Here is a 19,497-nt window from a genome sequence, read left to right on the forward strand (position 1 = left end):
TAAAGGCTTTTTGGGAACCAATCACAAATGCTGCAATGATGTTAAAGCCAAGTGTGTTTTCCTCCTGCCTAGAAAACTACAGAATGCACTCCATAACCTGAAATGCACACAGCGATGTATGTGTGTAGGCAAAGGTTGGAAAACGGCAATGGCACCATTCAAAAGAGCACAGGTGATGTTATGTAGATTGTCTTTGAAAACACACGTTCAACACAGGTAATGCTTTATTAAAACATGTCTTCATCTTGGATGGCAGGTTTGACTCTCTACTTAACTTATGTGGGGAATGTGATACAGGAAAAGCAAGTTCACTGATGGCAAATGAGGAGGGAGAGTTAAGGTCAGTCTGTTATTGGGATGGAAAGGTGCTTCTTAAGAGAAAACACTGACATCAATCAATCAGAGCAAACTCAATAAGACTGTTTCAAAAAGCTTATAATTACATAGTTCCCATCCCCATAGTGCCTTCTCTCCCACTACCACCCCTTGCCCCCCAACAATGTCTCAATTCACAACAAAACTGCCAAAAAACAGAGCTCAATGACGATCCCACAAAACAACAACACATCTTAAGTCAGAGGAACCTGAATTGTCAAAACAAGCAGTGATTCATATGGCACAATTTTCCCTTCTTACTTCAGAGAATGACAAAAGTTTCCAAATCACGACAGTCCTTCATCCTCACAGCAAAGTTTCTGCTGGAGCAGTTTTCTTTACAAGGTGGTTACTCTTAATGCCCCTTTAAATACACCCATCATAGCATGCCATTGAACTTCATAATCAGTAGAGGAAAATAACGATAAAAACTATACATCTGTCAGCACAGAAATCTCCATAAATATATCAGACAACTGAACGTCAGTCAGAGAAAACTTCCTGAAGAGCAGGAAGATGAGGGGTAAATGTCACCTGTACACAATCCACACCTGGCCCTGCTCCTGTTGTGACTCTTGAGCTATACTGTAGTTGTTTTGCATTAATGGCACAATACATTTAAAAGGAGTAAACACTTTTTTTAACAGTTCAAATCTCCCATCCAATACTTTCCCAAATAAAATACAATAAATTAAGTTACAAAAAGAGATGACCAATGAACAGTTTCTCCAGTCATTCTCATGCAAAACAAGACAATGACAATCTAAGCACACATTAGATGCATGGACATTTGGATCACAAACACGCGCACACACATAAAAGTACACGTGAGACAAACTGGTAAAATGCTCAAGGCATGTTCTCTTCTGTCTTCCCAGAATCCTTCAGTAGACCTATAAAAGTTGATAATGGGCTAGCCAGCGCCCTTCACATCATTGTTAGTTTCATTACAGTACGTTACAAGTAACGGAAATAAAGTTAAAATAAATATCTAGACAATGCTAAAGAGTTAAGGTTTAAGAGAATAAGAGAGAAGCAAATACAAAAACAACAATAGCATCTGTAGGAATTTCATTTTATAAAGTGGTTTTCCCTGTAACTGTACTCACTATGGTAGTAAACATATCTCCACAGAGTAAACACACATCAAGGGAGGGGTTACATTAGAGGCTGGACCCCTCTCCAACATACTGTACCTAAATACCAGCTAGTTCATATGTTGCAAAGGCTTTTTGCTCCAGTTTTTTTATAGCTTAACTTAAAATTCCCTTTTTAAAGATGTGTTCATTTCTTAACACTCTTTTTTGATGAATCCCGTTCATCTTGATCCCTTTTTGTTTTGATCACTTCTTCATAGAAAAACACCTAAGTACCAGCTAGGTTCCTTCACAGTTCATTTTAGTGCAACGAGAACACTTGCTCCCTCGCTGGTGGGAGGATAAGCTGCCATCAGGGCCTCATGTCTTTGCCAGAACGTTTGACCTGGTGCAGGAAAGGAGACAAAAGGGTGATTTATGGTGGCCATGATGTAGCTTTGGATAGTGTAGTATTTAAAGTGTGTTATCATTCTTACCTGAGTGCTTTCCATCTGTCCTTCTCTACCTGGTTCTCTGGACTCTCACTCTCATAGGATGCAAGGTACAGTCCTAAGGAAGGTTAAGAAAACAAATAAAGTTGAAGGGGATCCTTTATTTAGAATAAATTATCACCACTAGAGAGGAAAGTTTTAAATTAAAAACAGGATCTCACCGTCCTCGCTGAAGATTGGAGCAGTGTGGAGGTAGTGCAGGATGGCCCGATCCTCCTCAAATGGACACTCCACCTGTTTCCATGTCATGAACTCTCCAACCTGCCGGGCCAACTCCATAAATTTCTAAGAAATGAAAAACACTCAGTTACATTTTAGGATGATTAACTTAACTAGAGTAAAGACAGGCAACACAAGCTTACCTCAAAGTTGACATGGCCATTAGGGAGCCGATTGGCACATCCTTCATTCAGAAAGTAAATGTCTTTAATCAGCAGACTGAAGAAGGGAATCACAATCTGGAGATATAAAACAGGCAGGAAGTTAAGACATGTATGCATGTATAAAAAATCGTACTTATGCTGGTTTGATTTTGAAAAATAAAAAAATAGCAGTGCCCTACCCGTTCTCTGTTGCTGTTGGCAGTCCTTGAGCGGTGAGCAGCACCCCTCAGGGCTGTCCTGTAGTTATAAAAGTTCCCTGTCGGATCCATTTGATGCTGTCAAAGCAAAAAGCAACACAAAAAACTATGAAGTGCAAGTTATTACCTGTACCAGCCAGTCAGCGAATCTTTGGGTTGTGTTTACCTCAAGTATGAAGAACTTTGCAGTCTTGGCTTTTCCCCAAGTCTTCTTCAGGCGTGACACAGGACTCATGTTCATTCCAGCTGCAGGAGGAAACAGATGAAACTATTCAATATAGGCACATGACAAAATTCTCAGTGATAACACTTTTAGAAATTTGACTCACAGATAATGGCCATGAGGGAGTTGAAGTTTCCAATGTTGAAACACTCCCTGGCAACATCGATGAAGAACTCTATCACTGTGGCCCTTTGCTTCTTCTTCGCTGGCTGCAGGACACACATTTTGTAACACAGTTGCTTAATTTCTGCTGTGAAATTGATCCTTCTTGACCCAGACAGTTTATCAGCACAAACATGAACTATTCTTAAAAGTTGGAGTGTAGTTACAGAGAGTAACCACCAGGGGACAGTGGTGCCCTCTAACAACCACATTGGCTGGCTAATCTACACTTCAGTTTGTTTACAAGAATTAAACGCTACAGAGAAATTTTCCAAATTTTCTTCTTTTAAAACAAGCATTAAGATTAATTATACAAAATATTTCTTCATATGATCACACATATATTCCAAACATGACATTTTAGTTGTTTTAACGAAAAAATCCTTCTCATGTTTTTCTAATGTCCATTTCCTGCTACCTCATTTTTAAACACTGTCATGACCATTATTTTCACCACAATAAGTATATTTTGTGTTTTCTTCTTCAGTGTGAGGTTAGAAGAAATGAGCACCTGGCATCCCAACATTTGCCACTCACCATGCAGATCTCGGTAGCCACCAGGTAACACAGTCTGTTGAACCACCTGACATACGCCTCCAGGTTGGAGGTTTTCTTTTTCTGGTCACTGAAGCATGGCTGCTGATGACACAAAAACATGCACAAATGCACACACACGAGTCAGTAGAGGGAGTGCGACTAAAGGGAATTCCTCTGATCCTAATTAGCTTCCTATCTACAGGCTGAACCCCCTGTGTGAGTGGTAATGACAAAGACAGTGAGCTGGGAGCAGAAATAACACGATCAATGGAGGGCATGAGGTAAAACTGTACGAGGAGAGGAAATGGATGAAAGAGGACCAAAAGGGCCTTTTCTGAACTAAAATTTTAGGAAACAATATCTTCAAGAGATATGGAAAGCATAACTTAGCAACCAATTTAAATGATATGTGGACTGAAAGTATGAGATTACCTGAGTTCCATCTAAAGGGTCTTTCTGAACGAAGGCATGGACAAACTCCTCTGGTCCGATATGACTCAAATGTTCCTGGAAAACACACACACACACCAAACACACACACAAATACATGGGGTCAGTCACAAACATCAATAGGGACAGCCTCATTAATAATTCTTTCATTTCAGTAATGGGTAATGATCAATACAGTGAAGTAATGAGTCATTGGCAGAGTCATATTTCCCAAAGTGACACTTGAGATGATACTTAGACCTATAAAAAGATGACTGTGCTGTCAAATGTATGTGTACATCGACATGACTCAGTGGAGGCATTTCAAGTTCTGATATAATCCAACAGTGCTACACAAAGACACAAACATGCACACACAAACTCACACATACATTACAGAAGTGTAAAGCTAAATAGCATTTAATATTTTTAAACCAGATTTAGCAAAAAGAACAAAACCTGTATCAGTTTACTGAACACGCTCCTTCCTTTTGTGTGACTGAGTGTGTGTGTGTGTGTGCACATGTGTGTGCGAGCCAGAGTGTGAAGCTGTCAGGTCACATATATCCACAGTGGTTTTTATCCCCTTTGTTCGACGCCTCGGGCACATCACTGACTTCTGGGGGTGATGTCAGAGCTTAGACAAGGGTACAAGCTTACTCAGGCATACACACACACAGACACACACACACTCACACTTGCACAACAAAACCACCCCCAGATACACGTGCCCACATCAAGACACAGATGAATAGACTGAAGGCATCACGCATGCAGCGTGAGGAGTGCTGTGGCGCTCCTTTGTTCATGTATGTTTCATTGCATTATTCTCTTTATGTTATACTCAGTGAAGGTCGCTCAGTGCTGCAATAGCTGACAAGTAAGGACCAAAGATATGCAGTATATGCTACAATATCATAATTTGAGGGGGGTCTGCCGTTTTAGTTTCCCATTACACCTCCCATCCTCCTGCCTCTTTGTTTGATGTTTGATGTTTCATGGTCAAGTCCCCTGACTTGAACTATACAGTATCTCCACACAAACATCATCCTGACCCCCTCCTCTTCCTCCATCTCACTTTATTTCTGCTTTTCTACATCCATCCTCGTCTTTCCATCATTTCTTACTCTGACCTCTGTCTAACCCCCATTTCCCCATCCCTCCCCCTCCCCCTCCCTCCTCTTCCTCACCAGCTCCACGTGGGTAAGCTGCTGTGCCAGTGTGTACGGGTCATTGCAGATGGAGAGCATGTCCTTCTGGATGGGTGGAGGCTTGGTTTTGAAGGCCACCAGCTTGTCAGAGATGGAGGAGGCATTCAGTGAGACCTTGATGATGCTCTCTTCCCCCTGGCTCATGAGGGCCAACCGCTGGCTGAGCTTCTGCAGCACCTGGTTCAGGGTTTTCCAGTAAGCCTGTGGGGAGAGGGAGAGGAGCGACGGTCAATAATATTTAAGAGAATCACTTATCAATACGACTTAAGACAGTAATAGACATAAAAAATGACATTTTGTGGGGTTGCAATACAAAAACACTGTAAATCTATTTAAAATGAATTAAATTATAAAATAACAGCAAAAAATATGCAAGCTGTTGCAGTCTGTAATTTTTATCCAACAAGTACTTTTATTGTGCATTTCTGCAGCCATTCACTCCGGCACAGATGGATCAATTGTTGTTATTTATTGTTTTTTTATTACTACTGTGGAGGCATCTAAATTTGTAAAGTACCTCAGTCCAAATACTAATTAAATTTAAAAAACAATCTCAGAACAGCTGCAGTGATGTAGTTTGTATTGTGTCCAGGAATGTGTTTCCTTGCAGATGACTGGTCTCAGAGGCCGTGAGGTCACTCTGTCTCACAAATGACCTGGAGCTACAGCTCACACATGTATGCACAGAAGCACACACACACTATGGACAGCTATCTGTAAATAGCAGCACATTTATCACCGCCTGCCACCTTCTCTTCCTCCTCTGTCCTCTCTTCACCTCCTTCCATTCATCCTCAGCTTCATCACCCTCCTCTCCCTCTGCTCTCTCTGCCCATGCATCCCATCCCCCCTCCTGTTTCCTCCACCCATCTCCCCTCCTCTGTTTTTCCCTAGAGGCTGCAGATAGAGCCACTCCTCTAACATCCTTGCTTCCCCTCTCCTCTCCTCTTCAGTAATGTAAGATTGTGTAACACTGAGCTGTGGCTACTCACCCTTCACTGACACTCTGACTCCTTCCATCACCCTGCTGCACTGCTAGTGATGATAATTGAATTTCGTTCCCCATCAGAGCTTTTCTCACTGCAGATACACAGCTAGTAACGGCAGCTTAAACAGGCCATGACGGCAAAATCCACACTACTGATCAAAATCATTGCACGGGTCATCACAAAATCTTATCCAAAGGGAATTTTATGTCTTTTCTTAATTTTTAGTAAGATGTAGAATCCTTTAAAAAGAGTGAAATGATTCCTGTCTTTAGTAAGATGGCTGAACAGCTTTATGATGCTGTCATTTCTATACCTCATCACATGGAGCTATCCTGTGGATGAAGTCCTTTAAAAGTCCGACCATCTTCTCGTCCCTGAAGTCGGACGGAAACGTCTCTGTCCACTCTGTCAGCAGCTGCAGGATTTTGGGACCAAACTTGCGCACTTTTGCCTGTTATTGATGAGGCAGAAGAGGATGAGAGCAGGCTATACTTTTTGCCACATCAGGGAAAGACCATGTTTGCAAAATACTCAGCAGTAGTTTATATGCAGACTACGTGTGCGTATTAATTCTTTTACAGTGTCTATGTATCTCTAGATTAGCTTCATGCAGGAAGTATCTTTTGGCGTAAGGTGCAGTACTAACCGTATCAAGTGGGCTCTGATCCAGCTGCTGCTGTTTGATGCACAGCTCACACACCCTGGCCAACAGCTCGGGAGGAGGGATGAACAGACGAGCGCTCAGTAAGAAAGTAAACACATAGGCTTTCTGTCAAAGGACAGAAGGAGACATCCATTAAGACTCTGCCACTACATCAATAACAAACCGTGATGCTTTCTGTAGTCAAAAGTAGAGTGCCACTCTAAACCAAGACACTAATGATATCACCTGCAGACCCACACTTAAGCTCAAATGAGCTCTCAGATAGAGTCTGTACGGTGATGAGTTTTGTGTTTGTTTTCACCTCTGGGTAGTAATCGGCAGTGGGGATCAGGTTCTGGATCAAGGTGTCCAGGGAGGCGGAGGTGATCGGGGGTCCATCGGCCAGGCAGGCTCCGGGTTCCGGGCCCTCCTGTGGGGCCTCCTCCTCCTCCCCAGGCTCAGCACAGGCCAGATGGGGGCTGAAGCCAGTGGGAGTGGTGAACATGGTGCCTGAGCACACAGTCTGGGGCATTCCTCTCTGAAAACCAGACAAATAGAAAAAAAGTCAGCACAATATTGACAGAATAAGGAGGAAGTGAAACACTGGGTTTTGAGAAAAGAGATAAAAATATATCACAAGAAAAAATAAGTATAAATGTTTCTCTAGCCAGGAAGACTCTCTCCATATAGATACACAGTTATGCTTGGTGCAATATGCTCTGCTTTTCAATCTACTCTTCAGGTTAGCCAAGCAGTCTGTTTGACTTTCAGGGGTAGCCGTCCCAGTCGCCCACATCGATGAGACAGGATAGAGAGTAAATGTGGGTCACTCAGTCGCCGTGGAGACAGTTGTTGCCTGAAAGCGATAGCGTGGCCTCCATCTCTGCTTTGTATGGCTTGCATTTAAAGAACACTTTGGGTTACACGCTTTAAAAATTCAACATGCTCCTTCCCTCAATGGGTGCACACAGCAGCTGTAATGGAGGAAATCATTTTGCTGTACTGTACACTAGACTGGCTACACTATAAAAACAGTGTTATGGTCCTCAGGGTGCAATTATCAACATCACATCATTGTTATCGTGTAACTGGTAAATCAAAGAATAGGAAGATTACAGGGCACATATTGATGAGATATCCTCAGTTCAACACGTGGCGCTGAGTTTGCACCAGTTGAAATACAACAGACTCTGCTCTGGCTGAGTACCTGATGGGTACATCTGCTTGAATCAACAGCTCCAAGGATAGCTGTAGTTTCTCTGTGCCCACAGGCATGAACAGCAGCACAAAGCTTCCCCGCCTGCAGAAGTCACGACAAAGGCGCCAAAACCACTTGCTGACAGCAGGACCTTGTGCAACACAGTGGAAGTTTTCTCACATGTAAACATATTCTTCCTCCTGTTTGCAGCTCAGACAACAGAGTCAGTCTCCATATGCACAGAAAAAGCAACACACCACAAAAAAAGTAGAAACAGAAAAATAAGTTTTATAAGGGGACTCCAGCTCTCAGCTTTAACCACTAGAAGAAAGCTAGGAACCCTCCAGCGATGGCTTCATCCTCTGTTGACCTTCAGGTTCCCTCCCCCACTCGGCCATCAGCTAGCATCATGGGTCTCCTGGGGTGAAAGGTCAAGCTCACACTGGCTTAAAGCACAGCAGCTCATGTCTCAAGTTACTCATGTGCAGGGATCAGCTTCCCTTTGTTCTCCCTGGTTCCTTACATGAGCTTATTCATGCACTTTAACACACCTTAACATGGAAACAGAGAGAGCCACACACATGATAGGGAGGAGGGATTTCTTCCTGTGGGCTGTTTTTACAAGCTTCCTTCTTCTTCTACCACTGGCACCCAAAGATTTATCTCTCATACGATAATATTGTGTGTACAGAGGGCAGACTTCTTGTCCAATCAGAGCTGTGACTGCAATCCACTGCTGAAATCCAATCTACAATAACCGCTTGTGACAAAAAGACAAGATGGATTTGACCAAGCAGATGACACTCGACAGCTTCTATTGATATGTATCTTACTGACCTGACCTTTGATAAGACTTTAAGACTTTTATTTTGTAAGGTTGAACAGGGCAGGCCCCAAGTGTCCTTGCAGAAACCTCTTCTCCACATAGCATGCAGCTCCAATAAGAAATGTCTTCATAAACAGAAGAAAATAACAACAAAGATGCAATACAAAAGCTCTTTGGTAATTTCCTCTGTGGTATGATAGAAAGGAAGACAAAGTTAGCTCAGCTCTTAGAGACTAAATCCAGGGGTTTATCTATGAGTCATCTCATGCATACAAACACACACACACACACACACACACACACACGCACACACACACACACACACACACACACACACACACAGCTGCCAGAATGTTTGTATTCATATATGTATGGGACTGACTGATAGTTTTTTTCTACGTGCTTGCACTAGCAATGACTTCCTCTATCATTTGCGATAATCTCCACTCGCCTTATTTCTCCTGGTTGCTTCCTCCTCGGCTCTCCTGCTCCTGCCCTCTGGCATTTCTGCGGCTCTGATTCATCATTTCATCACAGCTCTGCGTCTGTGTCAGTTGATACCTCACAGTCTGCAGCGTGTAAGCAGAAGTCAGTCAGGTTACTCCTCTACAGACATAGCTACACGTCTTGTGATAGAGTAGTCATCAGTGTTTGTGTGTGAAATACTCAGCCCTGTTCACACCATGCCTCGTAACTGATGACAATTAATGTAACTATGCATCCTCACTGTGAGAGTAGTGACTAATCTCTGTCATTTTTGAAAATTTTTAGGGAAAAATATGTTACATTTATTGAACATGGCCTTAGAGGACACATAAAGACGAGAAAAACTTGTTTTCGTGATACTAGAGAAAGCTGAAAAATTAGATAAATTGCCTCAAGCAATGTCATCCTTCTTCTATAATAGAGTTTGACATCAGTAGTGAAGTTTCCAGATCTTGGCTGCCTGCATTCATACCTCTGCGACAGGCAAGAGGCTTGAGGCTACATTAGTTGCTACAAGCATAACACATCCCACTCTCCAGCTGAGCTGACAGTGTTGCCTATAGGTTAACACAGGCCCTGAGTGTTGACAAGAATAAAAATGCCTGGGATATGAAAGCCTCCATCATGAATGTATGTGTCAGTGTTTTAGATGTGCAGCGCTCAATCTGGAATAAATTAGCAGAGAGTAACATTTTTGCACAGCTGTAAACGTTTTTACTTCTTATATTTTGTTCATATTAGAAAAAGCTCAAATCTGACTGCTTATGTCTGCTCACCACTGCATTGCTTCTTCAAGCACTCGAGCAAGCAGTAGCAGTGTGAGAGTAAACCCTGAACAGAATAAGCAGCAGAAAATGGATGGATGGAAACATAGAAACATGTATCATCATTATACTAAAAAACGGTGTTAGATTAGCAAAAGTTGCAATTAAAAAAAATAAACTCTCAACAACACCCAGATCAGAGTGTTTGCTTTCTTTCTCTATAATTTACTGTGAAACTCAGGGATTATTCACCATCAATAAAATAAAGTCCTATGACTGCATGATGCTAACTATGCCACAGCCACCTCCAAGAGAGCATCATCCTTTCCTTTTAAATATACTTGTAATATTCTATGACCTCTCCTGACACTTTTTTTTCCTAACAAGGTGACCAAGAAACCATCCACAGCTGTAGTCCTTGTCTTACTTGTTTGCATACCTCATGATACACCCAGCTCCCTCTGTGCCTGTCACATCGCATCAACACTGCATGAAAAAACACATTGAGAAACAAGCAGCTAAGAACAGGTGAGTGTAGTGGTCTGTGCTCTAATCCCCCCTGAGATCTCCAGCAGCTCGCCAACGGCAGCCGTGCACTCTGTCTAGACAGCTGGGGGAGTGTCATTGTTCAGGGCTCTTTAAGTGAGTTGGTGTGTGTGTGGTGCATGTGTGTGTGTGTGTGTGTGTGTGTGTGTGTCGTATTGTGATTCTGTCAGGCTGTTATCGTTGCCATCAGGGGATCCGCCTGCTTTGTTCTATCATGATTAACAGAATGGCACTGTCTGGAGACACACAATCTTTATCAGCACCCTTGACCGTCTTGATGTGTGCATGTGTAGTGTGTGTTAATGAAACAATGGCATTCCTGTCAGGACAGAGCAGACTAAAGCCGTCAAACAGCTTCATAACTGTGTTTAGCTCTGTATTCTTGCTGCCATTTCTACTTCTGTCTCTGTAGGACCTGTTTGGCCACATAAATGGTATAACACACACCTACATGTGTTTGTGAGGAGATGGTTGCTGACAAATCTTCTCTGGTAAAGGCAAAGAGTCAAAAGACAAAGACAACCATTGGAAAGTTACAGACAGCGCTCCATTAAGGCTAAAGAGGCTCATTCAGAACTAATCAAACCACTGTCTGACCTCTATCATTAAGGAGTCAAAGGTCAAAGATGAAGAGTTAAAGCTCCTTGTTGGGGCATGGATTTGAAGTCACTGTGGGGTCATTGTTGTAGCAATGCTTTGAAACTTGGCGCAGGGTAAATCTCAGCCTTGTCCAGTGGCAAGGACTTTTTCAATGACAGCTATTTATAGAAAGACTTTGACTATTCATTCATTCATCTTTACATCACTGCTTTCGACGTATATTCCATCAACAGAAACAATCCAGATCATTTCAGAAAGACAGATGAGTAATAAGATATCATAATAGTTCATGAGTCCCATTTCTGTTCAGCATATTCTAAACAAGGATTTTTGCCTCAAGACTTCATTCATTCATCTTTCAGTTACGAGTCCCAGACAGTGAAGTGTAGCATTGTTGTTGATTATTTGTCACTAACTTTAATCGGGACTGCTGGTGGGTGAACATATTAAACATTTGTTGCGCCGTTCCAAGCTAGCTTTTCTTGTATCTAGCTCCCTGCTGCATAACAAAAAGCACACAGAACACCAATACTAAGAAACACCACAAAGCAAGTGTGAAACCAAGACATGATGCAATGCTATTCTTAGAGGAGCAGCACGCTGTCAGAGGCAGCCACAGCAAATATCCGGCATGGGTATTGCAGCAACACTTTGTTTGGTGTCTGTAGTTGCTTCCTGGTGTCAGAGATCACAGTTAAAGGAGGTTTAAAGCCAGAGGAAAACTGCATAACCCATACTGCACAGGGATAGGATGAGGCTAAGGTGGGCTCTGGAGGAGAGTGGGGGGGTAATATTCCCCTCAGGGAAGTGAGCAGACAGTCGAGGTTTTATGAATGTTTAAGTTCCCTCCTACAAGACACACCAAACCTCTCTTCTCATTTCCAGACACCAACTAATTTACATACTCCAACCCTTTTTTATCCAATTTAGGATCCTCGTGTCACTCCTTTGACACATTACAGTTTCTGCACTTCATCTATTTTTGGGCTGCGCTCTAAAAAAGTAGATCCCCACATATTTTTGGTCCTCCTGACATTGTTTTGTGCGCCTCAGAGTATTGCAGCCATGGCCTAAATTTCCCACAGCGTTCTTTGAAAGCTGAAATGATGCGACTACAGAAAATAATGGAGTATTTTCCCAGTAGGCGGGGGCTTTACAGAAGGTAAACACCTCTCTGTTACCAGCCTCTCATTCCTATCCCCCTCTAAAGAGTACCCTCTATCCCCTCCCCTCCTCCTGTGGCTCCTTCTCCACGCCCTACTTTTCCAGTCAGGACGCCTGTACAGATGGCCTTGCAGCAGCCTGCTTACCCAGTGGGAGCTGCTGGCATGGGTGGCTTCTTGGCCCTCTGCCCCTGCCATCATCCCCAGCCTCAACAGGAGCCCAAATGTGTACTGGCGTCCAGACTGGATGCCGAGGTCCAGGGGATGAGCCAATCTGGCCGCTGAGCTGCACAGCGACTGCCTGGCACCAACGACAACAGAGAAAGAGCGCAAAATACCACACATATGCCACTACACATAGCGAAATCGATCCGGTAAACCACTGCTGGTTAAAGCCGAGTGTCTGCGTGTTAAGGGAGGAGTGCAGCTGAAAACAAATGAGTTCATTGTGTCTTGAAAGAAACACATGCATGCACACTTGCACCCACTCAGCAGCCAAACACAGGATTGAGTTACTGTCAAGGCATTCCAGCTCCCCACCCATTCCCCAGCTTCTCTCTGTGGTATGAGACAACAGGGGATGAGAATCAAACTCACACCTTAACAAGGGCACACTTCCCAAATCCCCTTTTTCCTAGGGTATCCCTCCCTGTGAAGTGGGGTCAATTGACATCCTGGCACCTGTTGCTCTCCCACTATCTCCACTTTTCTTAATGTAAAGCTCACTGGGAACCCTCCTCTGTGTACACACCCCGTGCATGTGTGCAGGCACCCTCATTCCTGAGCGAGTTTGGACACAGTTGTGTGCATACATGAATTTGGGTTTCTGTTGTGTATGAGTGCTTGGAACTGAGGATGTCAAAGTGTATCAGGGTGAAGTCATTCCCTTTTCTGTGAACACAAACATCTGTCCTACTGTTTTCCAAGAGGTGTGGCTCACACATTTCTAATAGATAGGTTGCAAAAGCCATGTTGCATGAAAGAGAAAGCATACTTGAATCCCTAAGGTCGAAGTGTTACCTTGCATTTAGATGGAATCAATTGCTGTACAAAAGCACAAGCCTGAGAGGTCTGTGCATTTGAGACCATCTCTAAAGGCTGAGCACCATTACTCACTGACGCCTATTTCAAAGCACTTCACATGTGAAAATACACATCTGAGTCTCTGCTCAGAAAGGATGATATTGGCCCCAGAATATGAACTGAGAGGTCTGTGACATGTGATGCGTCTGGGCAATCTATCATGTCGCTGAGAGATAATTGGAGCAGAGCACAGATTGGTTGTTAGTGGGCACGTATCGACGTGTCAGAGCATAGAGTGGCCTAAATCTGCCATTCATTATGGTCATAATGCTTCAAAAAACAGTCATGCATTATTCATGATGCGCCAATTTAACACCATTGTGAACGCCGTGCTGCTCTGAGGGGAATTGGACAAAAGTGATTTTTGTCTTAAAACAGGCATGATTTTGCCTCAAGTGCCACTTATGAGGAATTACCAGTGCCCCAAGCGGATAGAAGAAAATAGGAAGGAGGACCAGAGTGGAGTGATTATGAGCACCCATAGAGAAAGACTGAACAATGCTTATATCCAGTCAGTCTTTTATGCCCCTTTTCAACAGTTAACTGTTCATCCTAACACCCTCACCAGGCTTTGTAATCAGACCTGCTCAATAACCATGACTAAATAACAAACGAGACTGAAACAGATACAAATCTAATATCCAGAAATTACTAATTTCATCATGGCCGCTTCCTCTTCTGTTAGCTCTCTATCTGCTCATTAAGACCAGCACAGGCAGAGGCCGTGTAGCGTGTCACTGCTCATCAACAATGTCAAAGCGTGTTAATCTGTGTTGAGGAACGTCACTGTGGAGAGTGTTCACAGCACATGGCTTGTGTATTCTGAAATGATTAGAGAAAAAGCTTGACATTCACGCTTCTAAAAGCAATGCCAGTTGGTTGATGTTGATATTTGGACATGAACACCTATTAAATATCTCATTTTAAAGCCTAAGTACTCTCCAGCTAACATAGAAATGATGCATTGACATACTATGAAGCAGATTAATCATTGTGTAAACTTCTATTTGTGGTGACTGATTTCAACAATTCGTCACAACAGTTTGTCTCCACATCAGTTGTTGGTGGTCAGAAATTTCTTTAGGGGACTTCCCTGTGAGAACTAATCATATTTTAGAAGGGATTTCCCACATTTTAGTTTACACTGAATGCTGAATTTATCCCACTTGAACATTACAATGTCACTGAAGTTGACAGTAATGACACAGAACTTTTAATATGGATTATTTTTAAGTCAGCTGTGTCTCATTTGAAAATAACAAATGCTATCTCTTTGAATCCTGAAAGGGGTAAAGTGCATTTTTAGGCTTCAAACAGTTCTTCTGGTATTCCTACAGTTTTATATGATTTGCAGCTCAAAAGCTCCCTACCTTGTCAAACTGGTGTTTCAGAAAACCCTTATTCCAGACTCTGAAATGCTTTGTTTTAGCTGCTGTCTCTCTAAGGTTGTATTCACACCTGGCTTATTTGGGGCAGCTATTCTGAAACAGCGACATTAGTACACACCGTAATAACACACCCAAAGGCTCCCTGCTCCACAGACCCCATTCCCTTTGATCGGCCAGCTCTGTGGAGGCCTGTAGAAGGCAGAACTATTGGCAGACCTTGGTGTTTGGGGCCCACTACTCCAAAGTGTCATGAACAAATTAGAAGGCCCGGCAATGATGTCATTATTTCAGAAAGTCTTGTCAAGATATCGTGAAGATCTGGGGCTGTTTTCAAAGCATACAATTTTGATCAGTTTGCAGACAGATTTGGGGATTTCTACAGCAGATAAATAAGCGTATCTGCATGCTTAGTATGAACAAGTGGCATTGTTACTACTATATCCATGTTTAAAATATGGGAGAGCAAAATGCACCCTCTCAAATGTTGTGAAAGCTATAAAAAGTTGTTTCAAAATATGTGTAAGATGCATTAAAAAAACATTATGATGTGCCTCAGCACGCAAGTTATACAGCACGCTGAAAACAGGAACCATTTCAGTCATATCATCGTTCTTTAGCAGTTCAACTTCACAAAATTTTGTTTCAAGAATTTTGAACTATTTTGTTTTGTTATTATGAAAGAAACCACCCATTTTAATATCTCATATAAAAAACTGAGCGCATTGCCACAACACATTTTGAAAAAAAGATATACATGCATGCACTAGTTTAAAGAATAAGAAGGAAAGAGTGTAAATCTGGACCAGAATTCTATATCTTCGACATTCATCTACAAGTTCAGTTGTTGTGAGCTTCACACTGGATACACACTCTCACCTGCTGAAAGTTTCATGACTTGGAGCTTATATCTGAGGAACGGTTCTACATTGGAGGTTTACTGTAAACATCTAGGGATCTCATCATATTCAATTGCTTTTCTGACCCTGGCTGATCCATAAAGGCAGCCTGTCAATAACTGCCTATATGACGGCGCGCAGGCCATGTGGAGGCAGCTCAGACCAGCTCTGCACAGCACAGTGTTTCCATGGAGTCAAGGCTCCGATTGGGAGGTAATTAGATGCCTGTTGAGTCCCCACAGTAACACCCTCTCTTCTCTCTTTTATTCCATCAAAATCCCTTGTTTCTCCCCACCTCTGTCTCTCTCTGCTGACAGAGCAGCCGGCTGTGACAAAGTGATTCCACATTTGAACCCTGTCTGCCTTGACCTGTCAGTGAGATCACTCTCATCATCCCGGTGTCAGTGGTAAAGCTGCAGAGTAGCCAAAGGACATCCGAAAGGCCTGCCAGGTACACAGGCCATCACCATGTTCAGTCACTTTATTCAATCGAGCTCCCGTCTGGGCTGAGGTTGATACTTGACAGTCGTGTAGAGCTGAGGATAACCTTGAGTAGTAGCTCTTGGAGTTTCCCCATTCGCTGAGATCACAGCAATGAAATTATCTCTCATTGCTATCTAGTATTAAGTTCCTTCATTATTTTTTTTAGAAGATGCTGGTTTAAAACGAAAAATGTGTTTGCTTCAGCATAAAAAGTAGGAACTAAGAAGTTTGTTCCCTGCTGACTGATCTATCACACACACACACACACACACACACACCTAACACAGGAGGCTGGGGGATGTGTTTTGTGCTCAGCATGACACACAAATTGAAATGATCTGTATATCATTTTTAAATTGTTTTTTTAGAAATGTATCAAGTGTGTTTGACCGTCACTGAGTTAATGAAGTGGAATCCCTGGTCTAAATGCTGAGTCCTGTTTTGACTGCAAGACAGTAGTAAAATTCTCTCATATCTATAGAGCACAGAATGATCCATCATATCTTCAAACATCCACATACACACACACACACAAACCCTCTCCCCCATGCGCACACAGCCATAAACTTTGTGGCGGTGATAAAGCTGTCATTGCCACCAGACTAACAGCTCCTGTGTTTACCTCCCTGCCGACCCGCCCCAGACAGACCCTGCACCCACTCTCATCCCCCTTCTCTCTCGTTCTTTCTTCTCTTTCTCCCTCTCCATAAACACCCCCTCACAATGACTGGTCTCACTCTCTGGGAACTCGCCTGTCTCAGTCTCACGTCACACCAAACGCTGCCCTCATTAACAGCACACCTGTTATTCTCTGCAGACTTGGCCTGAATTGGAGGGAACATGTGCTGTGGACTGTGTCTGTACCTGCAGACTTCTGACAGACCCTCATTCTGGTGATTCATGCCTGTACGACTATCTGTGTACTGGACTGTTGTAGTGAGCAATGCAATGTAAAACTATTCTTTTGCCGAGAGCAGCAAAGCTTTATGGGCAGAGCAGAGCCGAGAAGAGGTGGAGCAAAGTACTGCACAGGATCCTGATCACCTGAGGACATAGTCAAAGGGTAAAAATGACAATACAGACTCCTACCAAAATCAGTGGTTGTCTTTTGCCCACTTGAGAATCAAAGCATCGATTTGCAGCATTTTGTCTTCTTACAACAGAACCTTTCATGCAGCAAGCACGACACAGAACAAAAAAATGTTTGTTCTTTTTCCCCTGGGGGCTTGGAAAAGCACACACTGCCAGTCAAGGTGAAAGCAAGCAAATACACACAACCCGGGGTTGCATCCTAAACAGGCAGGGAAGAGAAGCAATGAAATGAAGGGGGCATGTTTGAAGACAGAGGCTGCAAAGCTGCTCTCGTAGCTCCATGCTGAGAGAGCGCACTCACGAAACGTGATCCCCCCTCCAGTGCTTCACTCTTCGGGGGCTGGGAGGTGCAGTGGTGGCTGATTGAGGGGTGGAGGACACCAGAGATGAGGGCGTGGGAGAGAGCATCAGGAAGAGAGGCAGCTTTACTGGTGACAACAACAACCTCAGCTAGAATTTCTCCTCCACCGAACTGGTTTCTGACAGAGTCGGTGTTACTTTCATGCACCTTGCAGTAAGCTGCAAGAGACTGATAACAAATCCTTTTGGTCTGTATGGGTGAGCTGTGCAGGTTGCTACATCGCCCATGGGTGGAAGGGCTGCTTACCACCTCTTGGATGCTTTAGTGGAATCAGTTTTCATTCCAATGAATGAAATCATGAACAAAATGTCAACAGGCCACACCTGTTCATTCTGTGCCATCTCTTGAGGAGAATAACAAATGCTTCTCTCTTACCTCCATTTAGAGCCTGTGTTTGAGGAAATCAGGAGCGAGTTGTTTACACCCACGTTAATTATTACATAAAAAGAGATAGGACTGGCACTGTGTGGCTAGTTTACCAGACAACAGCAGAACATGTGACATCTCTTTGAATTATCAAGTCTCTTGACGCCAGCCATCGACTTTTTCACCGTCACCTGCCCACATTCTCGTATCATCCCCCATGAATGTGTCAAAGCTGAAGACGCAGTGACCCCCGCTCACTAAATGAGCTGAATCCCCTCACACGCCCTTTCAACAGCCCGGACACCGCTGACTCACGGCTCACACTCTTGATGCTTTCATCGTAGTAAAGTGATGCAAGCTGCGCTCCAGCATCTCCAACACGATAAGAGATTATGATGACATCACTGTTGCTAGTAAAGTTAGATGTGTGACAACACCATAACCTGCTTATAACAGGTGATACAACGACGTGCGTAGACGGCTGGTTACAGAGCTCACAGTTACACACTCACACGGTCACACACGAGCACGCGCACGGGCTGTGGCGTGAGTGAAATCTCAATATGCACATATGATAGTAGTGGGGTAACCTTGATTTTTAGTAAGCTACTCACCAGCACTACACTTTGATCCCCATCCTGGATCCGGGATGTATCCGATGTCAAATCGATGAAACTGCCGCTCCAGATATTCCCAAATCAATTAGCGTTTACAACACAGCCTCTTCAACTGACATCAGAGGGAGAAGTAGAGCCGACTCCAGCGAGGCTCAGCCTGACTGCTCTAAGTGGAGACAATGTCTGTTGATAGATCGTCAAATGTCCAGTGTCCACTGAACAGGTTACCTCCGGTGAACAGCAGACACAACCGGAGAGCCGAAGCAGAGATAGAGTGCGTCCCTGAAGGCGTGGCGAGCGTCCTATCCTGCGCCACGGAGACACGGAGGACTGCACAGATCATCCAAACGTCCTCGAAGCAAGTGCTGAGACAGAGGAGAGGCGAGGGAACGACTCACGCACCAGTGAAGTGGGCAGAGTCAATCAACTTCCGCTTTCGGTCATCAAAATAAGACAGGCATTGACGAACAGCCTTCACTTCTCGGTCAAAAGTGAGTTTGGACAGCAGCACCCAAAGTAACATATTGTTTTACATTCAGAATCAAAAGTTAGTCTGCTACTTAAGAAGAAAAAATACGAACGAAATAATTACAAATGTAAGTAAACATGATTATTCAAAATGCTCTAAAATGGGCTTGTCGTTATAGATTAATTTATTTAACATTAATGATTTACTTAGCATTGTAATTTCATTTTACAGTTGTTTTGACAGTTGATCTATAGGTCGACTGAAATCCCTTTTAGGCCACAGGAACTTGTTTATTTTGGCTGCACTTAATCACAATTATAATACAGGTCAATTTTTTTTAAACTGTTCCCATTTCTGTCAACACCCAACTGTAACAAACTTCAATTTTAAAGTCGTCCCCGTGTCTTATTTTGAAGGGGCAA

The 19,497-nt window shown here is 43.2% G+C and overlaps 1 protein-coding gene across 2 annotated transcripts; it reads right to left on the bottom strand.

Annotated features, from left to right (window-relative positions):
• Positions 1 to 5: 5 nt before the first annotated feature.
• On the bottom strand, positions 6 to 18,996 carry LOC141793100 (ras-GEF domain-containing family member 1C-like). 2 transcript variants are annotated; one of them, XM_074673461.1, is made up of 14 exons: positions 18,604 to 18,996; positions 7,060 to 7,275; positions 6,741 to 6,863; positions 6,408 to 6,545; positions 5,085 to 5,306; positions 3,898 to 3,972; positions 3,466 to 3,564; positions 2,873 to 2,975; positions 2,710 to 2,789; positions 2,526 to 2,621; positions 2,326 to 2,421; positions 2,125 to 2,248; positions 1,949 to 2,021; positions 6 to 1,857 (listed from the first exon to the last, which is right to left on the bottom strand). In XM_074673461.1, exons 2-14 carry the CDS (start codon positions 7,267 to 7,269, stop codon positions 1,833 to 1,835), a joined length of 1,464 nt encoding a protein of 487 aa, XP_074529562.1. In that variant the 5' UTR covers positions 7,270 to 7,275; positions 18,604 to 18,996; the 3' UTR covers positions 6 to 1,832. The 2 variants fall into 2 exon arrangements, with proteins under 2 accessions (XP_074529562.1, XP_074529561.1); XM_074673460.1 differs by having other exon boundaries at positions 7 to 1,857; positions 3,466 to 3,567.
• Positions 18,997 to 19,497: the final 501 nt, after the last annotated feature.

Source organism: Halichoeres trimaculatus, unplaced genomic scaffold (genome assembly GCF_033239565.1).
Source record: "Halichoeres trimaculatus isolate MK-OKI-2021-1 unplaced genomic scaffold, fHalTri1.1 fHalTri1_scaffold_7, whole genome shotgun sequence".
In the NCBI taxonomy this organism is placed as follows: Eukaryota; Metazoa; Chordata; class Actinopteri; order Labriformes; family Labridae; genus Halichoeres; species Halichoeres trimaculatus.

Excerpts from the sequence above, each read along its gene's own strand:
- LOC141793100 (XM_074673460.1), bottom strand. The coding sequence starts at position 7,269 with ATGCCCCAGACTGTGTGCTCAGGCACCATGTTCACCACTCCCACTGGC. Across the intron at positions 6,864-7,059 it reads CTGCCGATTACTACCCAGAG|AAAGCCTATGTGTTTACTTT; the intron begins GTGAAAACAAAC and ends GTCCTTTGACAG. Across the intron at positions 2,022-2,124 it reads TCCAATCTTCAGCGAGGACG|GACTGTACCTTGCATCCTAT; the intron begins GTGAGATCCTGT and ends AACCTTCCTTAG.